Here is a 15,253-nt window from a genome sequence, read left to right on the forward strand (position 1 = left end):
TCAGCATGGTTCAGTTACATAAAGAGATAGTGGAGTAAGATTCTCCACCACAACCAATAGCAGTTGGGTTTATAATCTTTCTCAGTTTTTTTTTTTTTAAACAATACACAGAAATTGTGCAGTTAAAAAGAAGCAAACTACTTCTTTAAAAAGCTTTTCTTTTGCTAAAGAATAAAAACCTTTGCCTGCTGTGGACTGTCTGCGGTGTCCTGGTCATGGCCACACAGTGTCTTATGTGGTGTGCTATGGCTCTCCAGCCCCTAAGTGCTGGCTGGGACTGTTTAGTCTCTTCGAGTTTTACATGGTTCCCCGTGGGTTATGGCTCCCGTACCTTGTAGCATGAAGACTTGTAGCCCTTGAGTTTTTCTCTTAGGAAATTACCTATGCACACAGCCAAAAAGCGGTTATGCAGCCTTTTCCTCATTTTGTGCCTCGTTTTTAGTTTGGTGATGTATTGATTTAGGTTACTGTTGCATTAGACAGGTGTCCCCAAACTGTGGCCCCCTGAGGCCATTTATCCGCCCCCCCCCACACTTCCGGAAGGGACACCTCTTTCATTGGTGGTCAGTGAGAGGAGCACTGTATGTGGTGGCCCTCCAACGGTCTGAGGGACAGTGACCTGGCCCCCTGTGTAAAAAGTTTGGGGACCCCTGCAGCATGTCTCCTTTGGGTGATATAAATTATAGTTGATTCTAGAACAGAGAAGAAGCTTTAGTTTTCAATGCTTTCCCTGCCTGAAGGGTTTGGTTCTCAGGTGCACTTGCTCATAAGAGCCTCTGGCAGCCAGATGTATCTGGGGGCCCAGGCTGCTTCATGTTGCCAGGCCTGCTGCACCTCTGGAGATTGAGTGCCCTGGGACCACGTAGCACCTGTAGGCTGGGTCAGTGTAGGCTACCCACCCTCCTCCCAGCCAGTCCCCTTACACTGCCTGAGCTGTTGCTTTGGCCAGGGTAATCTGTTTACTTTTAGGAAAGCCACTCTTACTTGCCTTGAAGAGAGTGAGCTGGGGAGAAAGCATGTCAGCAAGTTGGTTTATTGTTGTTAAATCGCTGGTCTGAGCACTTCTCTTTCCTAGCAGTCCGGGTCTTCTCAGTGCAGAGTGATGTGTGACCCTTCTTGTTCCTTTGTCACAGGCTTCCTCCCTGGTATCGAGTCCCCACCCAAGGAGTGGCAGGCAGTCCCCACTTGGTTCTGGTTCCTCAGAAGGCCACTTTTGCTACTCTGTATATCTGGATTTTAAAGGAAGCATTTAAACAGATCTGAAGTGAAGGATGGCCTGGAATCACCTGGAATGTACACCTTTGTTAAAATGACCAAATGCACAGAAAGGGCATTTTACTTTGAGCTGAGAGGGGAAAGGGGATGGAGAGGAAAGCAGCCTGGAAGGCCAGTGTGGGGGCACCCTCCATGAAGAAGCAGGGGACCTCTGGTGGAGTGGGGTGTGGTTAGATAATTCTATCAGTGTGGGTGAAGACACCCAGAATCTAATGTCTGTGTTCCTGCAGAGACATTCACTTAGATGGCACACAGCCAAGAGTCTTCTAAAGCAGTGGTCCCCAACCTTTTTTGGGCCACAGACTGGTTTAATGTCAGAAAATATTTTCACGGACCGGCCTTTAGGGTGGAACGGATAAATGTATCACGTGACCGAGACAAGCGTCAAGAGTGAGTCTTAGACGGATGTAACAGAGGGAATTTGGTCATTTTTAAAAATAAAACATCATTCAGACTTAAATATAAATAAAACGGAAATAATGTAAGTTATTTATTCTATCTCTGCGGACCGGTACCAAATGGCCCACGGACCAATACCGGTCCGTGGCCTGGGGACTGGGGACCACTGCTGTAAAGCACAGGTCTCACAACAATGTTATTTCACCTAAAGTAGTAATTTCTTAACATCATGAGCTGTTTTGGTTGTAACTTTATGTTTATGTGCTTTCCATTTGAAGGACAGGAAAGTAATGGTGGCTGTCAGTTCTGTTGAGCCACCTGCTCTGAAGGAGGGGGTCTTCTGTGCTCCGTGTCCCCAGGGACGTCTCTCTGAGTCCCTTGAGGTGCGGAGACAGCAGGCCTATCCAGGTCACACAGGCTCTGCAGTTTGGGGACAGTGCTCTAGCACTGTGTGGCTGTCTCAGCTCCTGGTCTGTGTTGCGGTCCAGTTTGGGGCTGTTTCCTGAGGTGACTGTGGAGCTGGGTGAGGTTCAGTGAGAGCTGGAGGTGGCATGTCACAGCTCCCATGTCACCTGCCCTGTGTGCAGTCAGCAGCTCGTAGAGGCCTATTTTCTTCATTTCCTCAGTTTGGTTCCAGTGGACTGGCTGGTGCTGAATAATGAAGACAGGCAGCTTTGGGAGAGCAGCGAGCTGTGGGGTGGGGCAGGGGTGTTGTCACTGAGTCTCAGAATGGAGCTTTTGCTTTTGATTGTTGGGGTTTGAGGTCATGTTTTGATCCCTTCTCACTGTTTCAGGACTGAGCTGTGCCTTTCACTGGAGGGTCCTCAGGCCTGCTGTTTAGTATATCCAGCAGGGTGTGCTGTGCTGGTGCTATATTATGACAGCCTCTAGTGCAGGCGAGGATCCTGTCATGTTTGTGAGAACTCCCATGTGGTGTGAGGTGTGTGTGTGCGCGTGCACGGTGGAGGGGGTGGTAATGCAGTCTGTACTGGGTTGGGAATGGCCGAGCATCATGCTGTAGTGTTCCTGAGCTTTTCTTGGCTTTGCTCTGGAAGCGTTTGATGAGCATAGTTGGCGACCAGGTATGTGAAGTGTTGTACAGCTGTGGCTGAATATGTGTGAGCACACGGAATGGCAGGTGGGCCCCAAGAGCAACTGCTTTATTTTATTTTTTTTTGACAGAACAGAGAGTCAGAGAGAGGGATAGATAGGGATAGACAGACAGGAAGAGAGAGAGATAAGAAGCATCATTTTTTTTGTTGCAGCACTTTAGTAGCTCATTGATTGCTTTCTCATATGTGCCTTGACCAGGGGGCTACAGTAGACCAAATGACCCCTTGCTCAAGCCAGCGACCTTGGGCCCAAGCTGGAGGTTTGCTCAAACCAGATGAACCCCTGCTCAAGCTGGCGACCTTGGGGTCTCAAACCTGGGTCCTCCGCGTCCCTGATGCTCTATCCACTGCGCCACCGCCTGGTCAGGCTGCTTTATTTTTTTAAATGTTTATTGATTTTCGCAAGAAAGGAAAGGAAGAGAGAGAGAGAGACACACACACACACACACACACACACGCACACACACACACACACACACACGCCTTGTGCGAACATCACCCTGTTCCTGTATGTGCCCTGACTGGAGATGGAACTGGCAACCTCTGCGTTTGAGGATGATACTAACCAATGGAGCTACCTGGCCAGGGCGAGAGCAGCTTCTCTAGATCAGGCATCCCAGGGTAAGGCTTTGTAGCCATCTTGTGAATGTGATACATTCCATTGAGTGGAACTTAGGATGCTGATTTTTATATGTGTGTGTTTTAAGTGAGAGGAGGGGAGGCAGAGACTGACTCCTGCAGGCGCCCCAATCGGGATCCACTGGGCATGCTCACTAGGGGATGATGCTCTGCCCATCTGGGGCCCTTGCTTTGTTGCAACCAGAGCCATTTTTTGTAGCGCCTGAGGCAGAGTCCGGGGAGCCATCCTCAGTGCCTGGGGCCAACTTGCTCTAATAGAGCCATGGCTGCCAGAGGTGAGAAGGAAAGAGAAAGAGAGAAAGAAAGAGAAGTGAGAAGGTGGGGTGGAGAAGCAGATGGGTGCTTCTGTGTGCTCTGACTGGAATCAAACCTGGGACATTCACACACTAGGCCAATGCTCTACCACTGAGCAAACCAGCCAGAGCTTGATTTTTATGTTTAAAGTTGCATCAAGTTTAATTTAGAACAGTGGTAGTCAACTTGGTCCCTACCGCCCACTAGTAGGCGTTCCAGCTTTCATGATGGGCGGTAGCGGAGCAACCAAAGTATAAATAAAATGATAGATTTAACTATAGTAAGTTTTATAAAGATTTATTCTGCCAAACTTAGCGAAAATCCAACATAAAGTACTCGGTAAGTAATTATTACTATATGCTTTAACTTGCTGTAACTCTGTTTTATAAATTTTATAAAGTAAAGTTACTTCCCTACTTTATAAATCACCATTACTGTGGAACCGGTGGGTGGTTGGAAAATTTTACTACTAACTGAGATACAAAAGTGAGCGATAGGTATAAAAAGGTTGACTACCCCTGATTTAGAAGGTCATTGAGCTTTATCTTCTCATAGTTTAATTACATGTAGCTGTTTGCAGGCACTGACTTTTTAAAATAACTTTCTTACTTGTATATTAGTGTCCAGTGAGGTTTCCACTCATGGTCCTGGTGAGGCACCCGCTGTTGGTAGGCTGGACAGCAAGGCTCTGCCTGACCGGTGCAGTGTTGCAGCCTTGGGGTTCACCAGGCATGTGAGTCTATGTGGGCCCTGCACCTGATCACTGGAGCATCCTCTGCTTTTTACTGTGGCCTTTCATCTGCCTGCCCCCTCAATGCCCTAAAAATGTTTCTGTGAGCTGCCTTGGCAGTGGGTGCCCAACTGCAGAGCAGGGATGGTGGCTGAGCAGACCCATCTGTGGGTGGAAGGTGGGGTTGCGCCTGGTGTGTGGGGCTACTATGAACCAGGGGAAGGATGTATCAAATGAGAGAGAGGAGAGAGCATGTGGACTGTGGCGGTCTGGGGCCTCACATGAGCTGCCAGCGACATGAAGTTTTGGTGTTCTGTTGCCCTGTTGGACTGGGTGGGCCCTGGCGATAAGGTTGGCTTTTGAGTAGGGGTGGGCTGAAGATGGCTGATGAGGGGCTTGGTTGTGCGATGGAGAACCCAGCAGGGAGGACCAGCCAGGGAGGGGCAGGGGGTGCTCTATAGGCCTACCAGGCCAGGACTGAGTGGACCCCTGCAGAGACCATGGTGGGCAGAGGTGTAATGGTCAGGATGAGTAATCAATGTGGGGGCCTGAGAGACAGGCCAGAGGGAGGAAAAGGAGGCAGGAAATCAACAGAGGGTCTGCTGGGGAAGGGAATGGACAGGCCTGCAGCTGTGTCCCTGTCCTGTGTTTGGTGCGTTAGCAGAAAACTTTCATCAGGAGCTCTGCATGTCCCTTCTGCCCACGTGCGCGGTGTTCTTTTGTGCTTTGTAAATGCTGTTTTATTAAGTTTTTTAGTGACTTTAAACAGTGGCAGGAAGAATTTTGTCACCAGCCAAGTGTCACTGTGGCCTGTGAATTAGTTTCCCACTTGTAGGTGTCACAATAGACCAGGTGAGTGTGCCTGCCACAGTAGCCTTGAGGAATGCTGTTTTCTGTGACAGCTCTTGGTTGGGAAGCCTTTTTCCCTCAGTATTTGACTCACCTGTGTGACTGGTGTTCTAACAAGCTTGGCGTGGCATTTGAAGGTGGAAGGTGTGACCTCGGCTATTTCTGAGATGGCTGAGCCCCTTGTGGTCAGTTCTCCAGCGTGGGCTCTGAGGTAGATGTGCACTTTTTCGTTTTCTTTTTTAATTTTTTTTTTTTTTATATATTTTTTTTTTTTTTCTTTTTTTTTTTTCATTTTTCTGAAGCTGGAAACAGGGAGAGACAGTCAGACAGACTCCCGCATGCGCCCGACCGGGATCCACCCGGCACGCCCACCAGGGGCGACGCTCTGCCCACCAGGGGGCGATGCTCTGCCCATCCTGGGCGTCGCCATGTTGCGACCAGAGCCACTCTAGCGCCTGGGGCAGAGGCCACAGAGCCATCCCCAGCGCCCGGGCCATCTTTGCTCCAATGGAGCCTTGGCTGTGGGAGGGGAAGAGAGAGACAGAGAGGAAAGCGCGGCGGAGGGGTGGAGAAGCAAATGGGCGCTTCTCCTGTGTGCCCTGGCCGGGAATCGAACCCGGGTCCTCCGCACGCTAGGCCGACGCTCTACCGCTGAGCCAACCCGGCCAGGGCTTTCTTTTTTAATTTTGACAGAGAGAGAGAGGGACAGATAGGGACAGACAAGAAGGGAGAGAGATGAGAAACATCAGTTTTTTGTTGTAGCTCCTTAGTAGTTCAGTGATCGATTTCTCATAAGTGCCTTGACCGGGGAGGGGGGTGCCTGCAGCATTGTGAATGACCCCTTGCTCAAGCCAGCGACCTTAGGCTTCAAGCTGGCGACCTTTGGGCTCAAGCCAGTGACCATGAGGTCTTGTCTATGATCCCACACTCAAGCCAGCAACCCCTCGCTCAAGCTGGACCTCAGGGTTTTGAACCTGGGTCCTCCGCCTCCCAGTCCAATGCTCTATCTGCTGCGCCACTGCCTGGTCAGGCATCATTTTCTTTTTCAAAATGAACTTGAGATTAAAGTGCTAACCTAACACCTTTCAAGTGGCTTGGTGGACTTTGCAGGGTTCATACAGTAAAAACTGTACCTGGGTAATAAATATCACTTAGGATCATTTAAATGGTTCCTCTTGGCTGTAGGTCACACATCCTGTAGCCAGAGTTAGTCTTGCTCAGAAAGAAACTGCATGCTCATGCCAGCAGGTGTGACCTTGCACATGGCCAGTTGGTCTGTCTCTGTGGGCCTCCTCTCCAGGGCCAGTCTCAGGCAGAGCAGCTTCCAGTGCTGAGTGCTAAGCTTGGCTCCTTGTTGTTTTCGACTTCTTGTTTTTATGTTAGGAAGTTTTAAAAGGTTTTAAAAGTCAGATAAAAAAAAGAACTTAAATTGTAGCATTTTAGAAGCTAGTGTGTTTTGAGAACTGAGTTGGGAGGTTTCTCCTCCTTTCCTTGAATATGTTCACAGCCACTCAGCACTGCCTGTTTTTGGCATTGACATAGGAAACCCTTGTCAGAAATGAGGTGTAAGTGTTGATTCTGTGTGCTCAGCTCTGGCTGAGGCCAGGATGATGTGAGGATTCTGAGTTAGACCCTTAGTTATGTGAACTATTTTTTCTTCCTCAAGGTAAGTGAATTATTGATTGCAGCAATTGTCATGCACTCGAATGATGTGTTTAATGTTGGCCAATGTGAAGTCATCTTTCCTGGTTGTTTCCAGAGAGACCAGGGTGCCTCATCCTGTGGGGTTAGGGAGACCACGCCGTGTGATCCGAAGGCCCCTCACTGCCTGCAGACAGTTTTGTGTGATGCTTTGTTTCCTTAATTGAATCAGTATTTTGGTGGACTTCACATTTATAGTAAGTTTTATAATAGATTTTATAATTACCAGTTTTCAAAAATCACTTTATTTATAATTTTTTCAGGAGATAAATCTCCCCCTAAACTTGAACCATCAGATGCATTACCTCTTCCTTCAAACTCGGAGACTAATTCAGAACCACCAACCCTCAAACCAGTAGAACTCAACCCAGAGCAGAGTAAACTATTCAAAAGAGTCACATTTGATAATGAATCACATAGCACTTGCACTCAGAGCGCACTGGTAATCGGACACCCTGCAGAGCCCACCCTCGCCTGTAGTGGCGATGCGCCGGCGGCGGCCTCCGCGGTGGCGGAGCCAGCAAGCGATGTAAACAGACGCACTTCTGTTCTCTTCTGCAAATCGAAAAGTGTAAGCCCCCCAAAGTCTGCCAAGAACACTGAAACCCAGCCAACTTCTCCTCAGCTAGGGACCAAAACCTTTTTGTCTGTAGTCCTTCCGAGGTTGGAGACTCTTCTGCAGCCAAGAAAAAGGTCGCGGAGCACCTGCGGCGACTCCGAGGTGGAAGAGGGGTCCCCGGGAAAGCGCCTGGACACAGGTAAATGCCACGGCATCCTCACTGCACCCTTCTCTTCTCTGGGGTCTTGGCGTAGTCATCGGGAATGCTGCCCAAGTGTGGTGTTTCAGTTTACTGTCCACAGTTCTCTTAATTTCCAGATGAGAAGACAGATGGTGCATTATTTTTTGAAAAGTTCTAGCTTATAGGTCTGAGGGGTGCCATCATGGTTGGTTTGGCGTGGGCGGTCCTGCTGCTCCTCCCCTATGTTATATACTAGGAGGGGCTCTGGAGTTGCTCATTTTGTGCGCAGTACCCTAGTGGCATGGGACAGGCTGTGTCTGGCTTGTAGAGCTCACGGAAGGGGCACGCTTTGGGGTGATGCTATGGGGCTCTGGTCTGCAGTGTGCTGGGGTGTTCCATTCTGAGGACAGTATGGGCCCTGGGTACCATCCTTAGGCTGAATGTAGCACTTTGCCCAGTTAAAGAAATTTTTGATATTTATCACTGTTCTGTGTCGCTTTGTTAGTACGTGAATGACTATTTCTTGCTAAAATGACATTTGAAGGTGTTTCTTATTTACTGGTAAGCTTTTATAACTTAAATTAGTTCAGTTAACTGAGAGATTGCCACATGTACCTTTGGTCATCAGATTTTTCATGGGATCCCAGGGGCTAAGCAGGATGGGGGGTGCCTGAGCTCTTCTGTAGCCAGCTCCTCAGTCTCAGGACCAAAGTGCAAGTGTCTGCTGATGCTGATGGGCTGTTGTCATCCGCTTGGCTCCTTGATGGCTGTGCTTCTGGGAGGTACTGCCTCTGACTGGGACACCTCCTCCTGGAGGCATGTTTGTCCCATGGGTTCTTATCTTCCTGGTCTGTGTTTCTGATTGGTCTGTTATTTGCAAAGAATAGTGTGCTTTCTTCTGCCACTCTGCTGTCGGTGCTTCCCGAGTTCAGCTGTGAGGATGTGAGGCTGCAGCCTAGAACCTGCCAGGGCAGAGTCAGGTTGGGGGCAGAGGGCGGTCCCCTGCCTGCACCCATCCATCTGTGGTTGAGGCGTTGAGGTGGAGGGATGGGTCCAGTAGGTATTTACTCTGGTGCCCGTCCTACACTTCAACAGACCATCTTTCTTGTTGCCAGAGTAACTTCTTATCAGTTTCATTTTAACATGTAGGAAACGTTTACATGGGAATTAACTTTATAGAAAAGCTCTATTTATGTCCCCTTTTATTTTATTTATTTATTTATTTGCATTTTTCTGAAGCTGGAAACAGGGAGAGACAGTCAGACAGACTCCCGCATGCGCCCGACTGGGATCCACCCGGCACGCCCACCAGGGGCGACGCTCTGTCCACCAGGGGCGATGCTCTGCCCATCCTGGGCGTCGCCATGTTGCGACCAGAGCCACTCTAGCGCCTGAGGCAGAGGCCACAGAGCCATCCCCAGCGCCCGGGCCATCTTTGCTCCAATGGAGCCTTGGCTGCGGGAGAGGAAGAGAGAGACAGAGAGGAAGGTGTCGCGGAGGGGTGGAGAAGCAAATGGGCCCTTCTCCTGTGTCCTGGCTGGGAATCGAACCCGGGTCCTCCTCACGCTAGGCTGACGCTCTACCGCTGAGCCAACCGGCCAGGGCCCCTTTTATTTTGATGGGTTTATATCAAGTTGGAATTCTTTTTTTTCCCCTATGGATTTGAGAGAGGGGGAGAGCGATGGGGAGGGGAGAGGGGAGAGAAGCATCAGCTTGTTTCACTTAGTTGTGTACCCGTTGATTGCTTCTCATACATGCCCTGATCCCAGGATCGAACCAGTGACCTTGGCGCTCTGGGATGATGCTTTGTCCATTGTGCCACTGGCCAGGGCTCAAGTTGGAATTCTTAAATAATTTTTAAAAATTTGAACTTCTAATACAGACCTTCAGTGTTTCATAGGTGGTAGGTCAAGTTACTGTGCTTTCTTTAGCACTTGGGAACTTCCTTTCTCTGCTATGGCCTTCCTAGTGCACTTAGGAAATGTAGTATAGTTCTCTTTTCTTCCCCTTCCCCTTCTCCTTGCTCTTTCTCTTTCTCTTTTTTAAGTGAGAGAAGGGGAAGATAGTGAGACAGACTCCTGCAGGTGTCTCAACCGGGATCTACACAGTAACCCCCATCTGGGGCCGATGCTCAAATCAACTGAGCTTATCCCCAGTGCCTGAGACTGATAGTCTTGGACTAACTGATCTATCCTCAGTGCCTGGGACCATGCTTGAACCAGTCGAGGGGATGCGAATGAGAAGCAGATAGTTACTTCTTTTGTGTGCCCTGACTGGGAATCGATTTTGGGACATCCATATGCTGAGCCAACACTATCCACAGAATCAACTGGCCAAGGCTTGCGATTTCGTTTTCTAAGTGTTCTGAGGAGAAGTCCTTGCAGTTAGCAGTTGGAGGGGAGTCACCATGTGTTGTGTACCTGTTTGGCAGTTAGCTCAGGGTGCCAGGCCCTGGCAGATGGCTCCCTGATCTGGGGCGCCCACCACATGCTGGAGCCTCTGACCTCCCTGTCTGCATTGTGTGTGCAGGGCGCTATTGGTCAGGAACCCCACTGAGAAACTGGTGTCTCAAAAGTAGCTGGCCTGGCCCTGCAGTGGCCCTTACCTGACACTTTGGGTCCTGCTGGAGCTGTTGCCAACTGTGGGCCTCTGACTGTTGGTGAGGTTTCCCCAGCCTTTCAGTCATGGCTTTTGGGGTGCTCTTGCACTCACTCACCAGATGTCCTTTGTAGAAAATAACCTGCCCCCCCCCCCCTCCTGCTTTTCTGTCTCTGAGTGGAGGGTTTTGCAAGTGGTGATGGGCCTTGGAGGAGAGTCTGCGTCCTATGATCCTGACTGAAACACAGGTCTCTGCTTTCTTATTCCAGAATGACAGTAGAGTCAGTGGACACAGGACGAGGCCTCACGCCCCTGTGCGCCCCGGGAGGGAGCCTTAGTAGCGTGTGGGCAGAGCGCCAGCGACGTTGCCCACCATCCATTTCTGGCCTCGCCTCACCTGGGCCTGCGGCTCTGCACACCTGGATTCCTTGCTCTGAGCTGCAGCCTTCGCAGTCTGGACTTGAAACACTCTGGGCTTCCAGTCGTCCCACACGTTCATCTGTGTACCCTGCCTGCCTTGTAGGCAGTTCTCTGGGTTCCACCGCGCACTTCAGGATTTCCAAGTTAGAGTAAAAACTGATGCATTCATTCTGAGACACTGGCCCCTGTGGGCTCTGTTGAAAGTGCCCGTGTGGAGATGTGTGCTGCTTCTTGACCTCAAGAAGGGTTAGCGCACCTGAGTCTGCTCCTGGTGTCCTGTCCCATGGAGCTGCACTGTCTCCTAGATTATTTCTTCTGTGACCACTAACTTATTTTCAACGATAAGCCATCAGGCTGGAACGTTTGTACAACTTGTCTCTTCTCTTGAGATTCCTGCTGTGCACATGGTGGGGTGTGTGTGTGTGAGGGACAGAGAGAGAGGGACTCTAGTGGCCTTGGCTGGTCAGGGCAGAGGCTGGTCTGTTATGTTTTCTGTCAGACTAAATGACTTTTTCACTGTTTTCTAGGTTCTCATTTTAACTGCTAACATGTTGGGTAGTTCACTCTTTGGATCCTAATTATTTTCTCTTACTCAGCTTGGATTGGAGTTCTGCTAAGTGGTCATTTTGAAATGCAGAGAGATTGCTGCACCCTTGTATTCCATGTAATTCTTTGGATGACATTGGAAGCATCAGTCCAGCTACTGTCGAAACAAAAACACTAACACCAGCACAGACCTGTTCCCTTCTGTTAAGTTAGAGCCACACACCCCAGGAGGAACTACCTTGCTGGGATGCCGCCTTGGCTCTCCCTGTGGATAGGTGTGAGCCTTACAGTCAAGTGGCTCATAGCGCTTCCTGCATCCACAGAGGACTCGCTGGACAGATTCTGATTCCCTCCTCAACAGGCGCAGCACTGGGCCTGACATGGCCTGCATGTTCCACATGGCATACCTGGAAGACCCATGGCTGTTAGCATCTGTGTCCCTGCTGTCTGCCTGACCTTCTCCTCTTCCTCTTTCCTTCTTTTCCTCCTGGCTGTCCCCCAGCTCGTCTCTCTGGTTACCACACCAAGTGCCACTGCAATGAGTGAAGCCTTGTTTGAGAGACGTGAAACATTCTGTGCCCAGCATCCTCTGTGCACTTCCACTGCCATGGTGTCTTTATGGAGCTGGTCTAGGCACAAGCAGGGTGATGGGGATCTAATTTGCTGTGTTTTGGTGATTTTATTGAAAGATTGAAACATGCATCCTACATGAAATTCTCTTTTCAACAGTAAAAATAAAACATGTGAGCAAGATTATGGGCTCAGGAGGCTGAGTGCGGTCACTGTGCCTGCTGGCCTCTGAAGCTGGTCACACATTTGACCCCATGTCGTCATGCTGGGGAGCTACGTGGCAGCTTGGGTGAAGCACTGGTGTTCACAGCACATGGCTTTAGGTGGACGGTAGTGACCGCAGCCTACTCTTTGCTTTACCTCTTGCTGGCTGCCATCCAGAAGGTTCTTTAAGGCCTAGTGAGGGTGTGGCAGGTATGGACTTTGTTTTGCTTGGCCATGTGGGCCATTTGGAACGGAGGTCCAACCTCAGTGAGCTTTCTCTGAAGAGGTGCCTTATCTGTCCCAAGGGGCATCTGGTACCTCTTCTGCACGTGGCCTGGGTTTGCTCTAGAAAGACCAGGACGGGATTGGATAGCTGGGCCAGCACACCTCTCTGCTTGGTCAGGCCTTTGGGGGCAGGGGAGGTCTTCTTTTTGTTTTTGTCTCCTAAGAAGTTCCTGTGACCACAGGCAGACTGGGTGTTGGCACAGTCTCAAGTGCTCTGGGGAGAATGTAGCCTCTGTGCAGGAGAACGTTGGCCTGTTTCTGAGGCACCCTGTCTCATTCTCATAGCATACTGACTTGACTTTCAGCATTCAAAACATCCCTCTTGTTGCGATTGTGCTGAGCATATGCTCTGTTGGACATGGCTGATGTGTGGGCTTGGGCTGAAGGGTGGACCCCGCTCTCTGCACTCCTTTAGGACCTGCCTGACTGAGTGTCCTTTTATGTCCTTGCAGAGTCTCCAAGGCATAGCCTGGTGAGTGTCCTGAGCAGCAGAGAAGGGTTTACACAGGGAACCCATGTGGGAGAGTGACAGTGACAGGTGCCCACTCACATTTCATGGGTAACGTGAAAAACTTTGTGGATTGTCACACCGGTGTGTCCTCTCTGTCCTTAGAGAGGTGGAAAGGTTGAGGCTTCCACATGTCCCCTTCGTTTCCCTTAGTGTCACCTGGCAGCCTGATGTTAGGTGGTTGTCCTCTAGCACATTGTCTGCCTCTGGACATCAGTGTGGACTCACTCCGTGTTTTGGTGCCGGTTTCCATTGTCTTGGACGCCTCACCTCTGCTACGCACCTTACTTGGTCTGCCCTTGGCCAGCTCTGTTCAGTGATGGCGCCGCCTGCTCTTCCTCATGCTTTCTCTGCAGGCTCCAACCTGCCACAGGGCCCAAAGGGGCAACGCAGACACTGACTCTGCTCATCACTCGCTGGAGCTCTTCCCAGGTACCTCCATGTCCCTATCACAGATGGGGGAGACTCGCCCATCACTCTTTTAGAGAGACTTCCTGGTCTGGGCCCAGCCTTTTGCCTGGAAAGGCATACAGTCAGCTCCTTTGCAGAGAGGAGGCGAAGACATGACTGGAGTTCCTGGGAAGTTAGATGCAGGATGAGGCCATCAGTACCGTGTTGACATTGCACGGAGTGACTTTATGGCTATGTGTCCTTGTTGAGAGGACTGTTGCCACAGGTGTGCCTGGATCTGGCCCAAGTCCGGAGAATCCTGTCTGGGGTTTCCCCCAAGGGTCTAGGCGGTGGTCTTGTAGTCTTGCTGATACTGGGCCCAGACGGGTGCCTATGTGACTGTTGCCCCTTCTCAGACCCAAATAAATCTTGCATACCAGACTCCCATCTGTCTGTCCATCCATCTGGGCTGGGTTGGTAATCTCTGACTTACTGAATTGTGGGTTGCTCTGTTCCTGGGGGATCCCTGTGTCTCCAGACAGTGCATTCTGTGCCCTCCTAAGCACTGTTGCCCTAGAAGACTCTGGGTGGAGATGCTCTCCCCGTTTCTCCCAGGGGAGTAGGGTTCAGGTCAGATCTCTTATGCTTCTTATGCTAAGGGGGTGACGAGAAGCGAGGTGTCTCTCCTGTGTCAGCTCAGGTGCTTTTTTCAATGTGGTTTGGTAGTTGCTCACAAATGTCAGATTACAAAGTGAGTGTAACACCTGGCAGTCTGCAGTTACTGCTTATAAAAATGTGTTAATTTTAAAATGAAAAGAACTAAGTTTTTCTTAAAGCCAGTGTTAAAGTCCAGCAGAAATGGAGCAAGCTGTCTAATGCAGTGGCTTTCTACCGTTTTACACTTGGGAACCAGAGAAAATAGAATTATTTTGGGGCTTGCTAAGGCAGAAATCATCATAAGCATAAGTGAATTTGGCTAAGATCATTGGGTCTGTAATCTCCACACGACATCAGGGTGGTTAATGATTTTGTGGACTGGCACAAAATTTCTGGCGGACTGGTCTGTGTACTGGCGGTTGAAAAACACTGGTCTGATGAATTTATGTAAAGAAAATGCATAGCTTTGTTCTGTTCAGTGAGCAGCAAACTCATATACTTTCTGCATTTTTATTTCTTAGCTGCCATCAAGGTTTATTCATCTCCTTTATTTAAAAAGTAAGTCATATGATTGAGGAAATACAGAAAGTGCCGCACACCTTGGAGATACTGTGGGTTTGGTTCCAGACCACCACAATAAAGCAAATACGCAATAAAGTGAGTCACGTGAATATTTTGGTGTCCCAGTGCATGTAAAAACTATGTTTATACTACACTGTAGTTTATTAAGTGTTTAATAGCATTATGTCTAAAAAAATGTAGATACCTTAATTAAAACTACTTTATTGCAAAAAAAAAATGCTAACAAGCATCTGAGCAAGCTGTAATCTTTTTGCTGGTGGAAGGTTTTGCCTTGATGTTGATGGCTGCTTGGTGGTAGTTGGTGACTGTGGCAATTTCTTACAATAAGACAGCAGGGAAATTTTTTCTATCATTGGACTCTTCCTTTCATGAACAATTTTCTACAGCATGCAGCATTTTACCCACAGAACTTTCTTTCTTTTTTTTCTTTTGTATTTTTCTGAAGTAAGAAGCAGGGAGGCAGGCAGATAGACTTTTGCATGCGCCAGACTGGGATCCACCCGGCATGCCCACCAGGGAGCGATGCTCTACCCATCTCGGCTGTTGGTTCCGTTGCTACTGGAGCCATTCTAGCGCCTGAGGTGGAGGCCACAGAGCCATCCTCAGCACCTGGGCCAACTTTTCTCTAGTGGAGTCTTGGCTGGGGGAGGGGAAGAGAGAGACAGAGAGAAAGGAGAGAAAGCGGAGAGGGGGGAAAGGTGGAGAAGCAGATGGATGCTTCTCCTGTGTGCCTTGGCTGGGAATTGAACCCAGG

At 49.5% G+C, this 15,253-nt stretch overlaps 1 protein-coding gene across 5 annotated transcripts in view; it reads left to right on the forward strand.

Moving 5' to 3' along the window:
* The window catches only part of BRD1 (bromodomain containing 1), a 51,252-nt gene that overhangs the window by 28,103 nt on the left and 7,896 nt on the right, over positions 1–15,253 (forward strand). For 2 of the 5 annotated variants that reach the window (XM_066254975.1, XM_066254970.1), the window contains exon 8: positions 7,263–7,757. The exons of 1 other annotated variant lie outside the window; for it this stretch is intronic. In XM_066254975.1, coding sequence (XP_066111072.1) covers positions 7,263–7,757 — 495 coding nt within the window. The remainder of the gene's footprint in view (positions 1–7,262; positions 7,758–15,253) is intronic. 2 more of the 5 variants (XR_010728928.1, XM_066254983.1) reach the window with 2 other exon arrangements.

The sequence above is a fragment of the Saccopteryx bilineata genome, chromosome 1, assembly GCF_036850765.1.
Source record: "Saccopteryx bilineata isolate mSacBil1 chromosome 1, mSacBil1_pri_phased_curated, whole genome shotgun sequence".
Lineage (NCBI taxonomy): Eukaryota > Metazoa > Chordata > Mammalia > Chiroptera > Emballonuridae > Saccopteryx > Saccopteryx bilineata.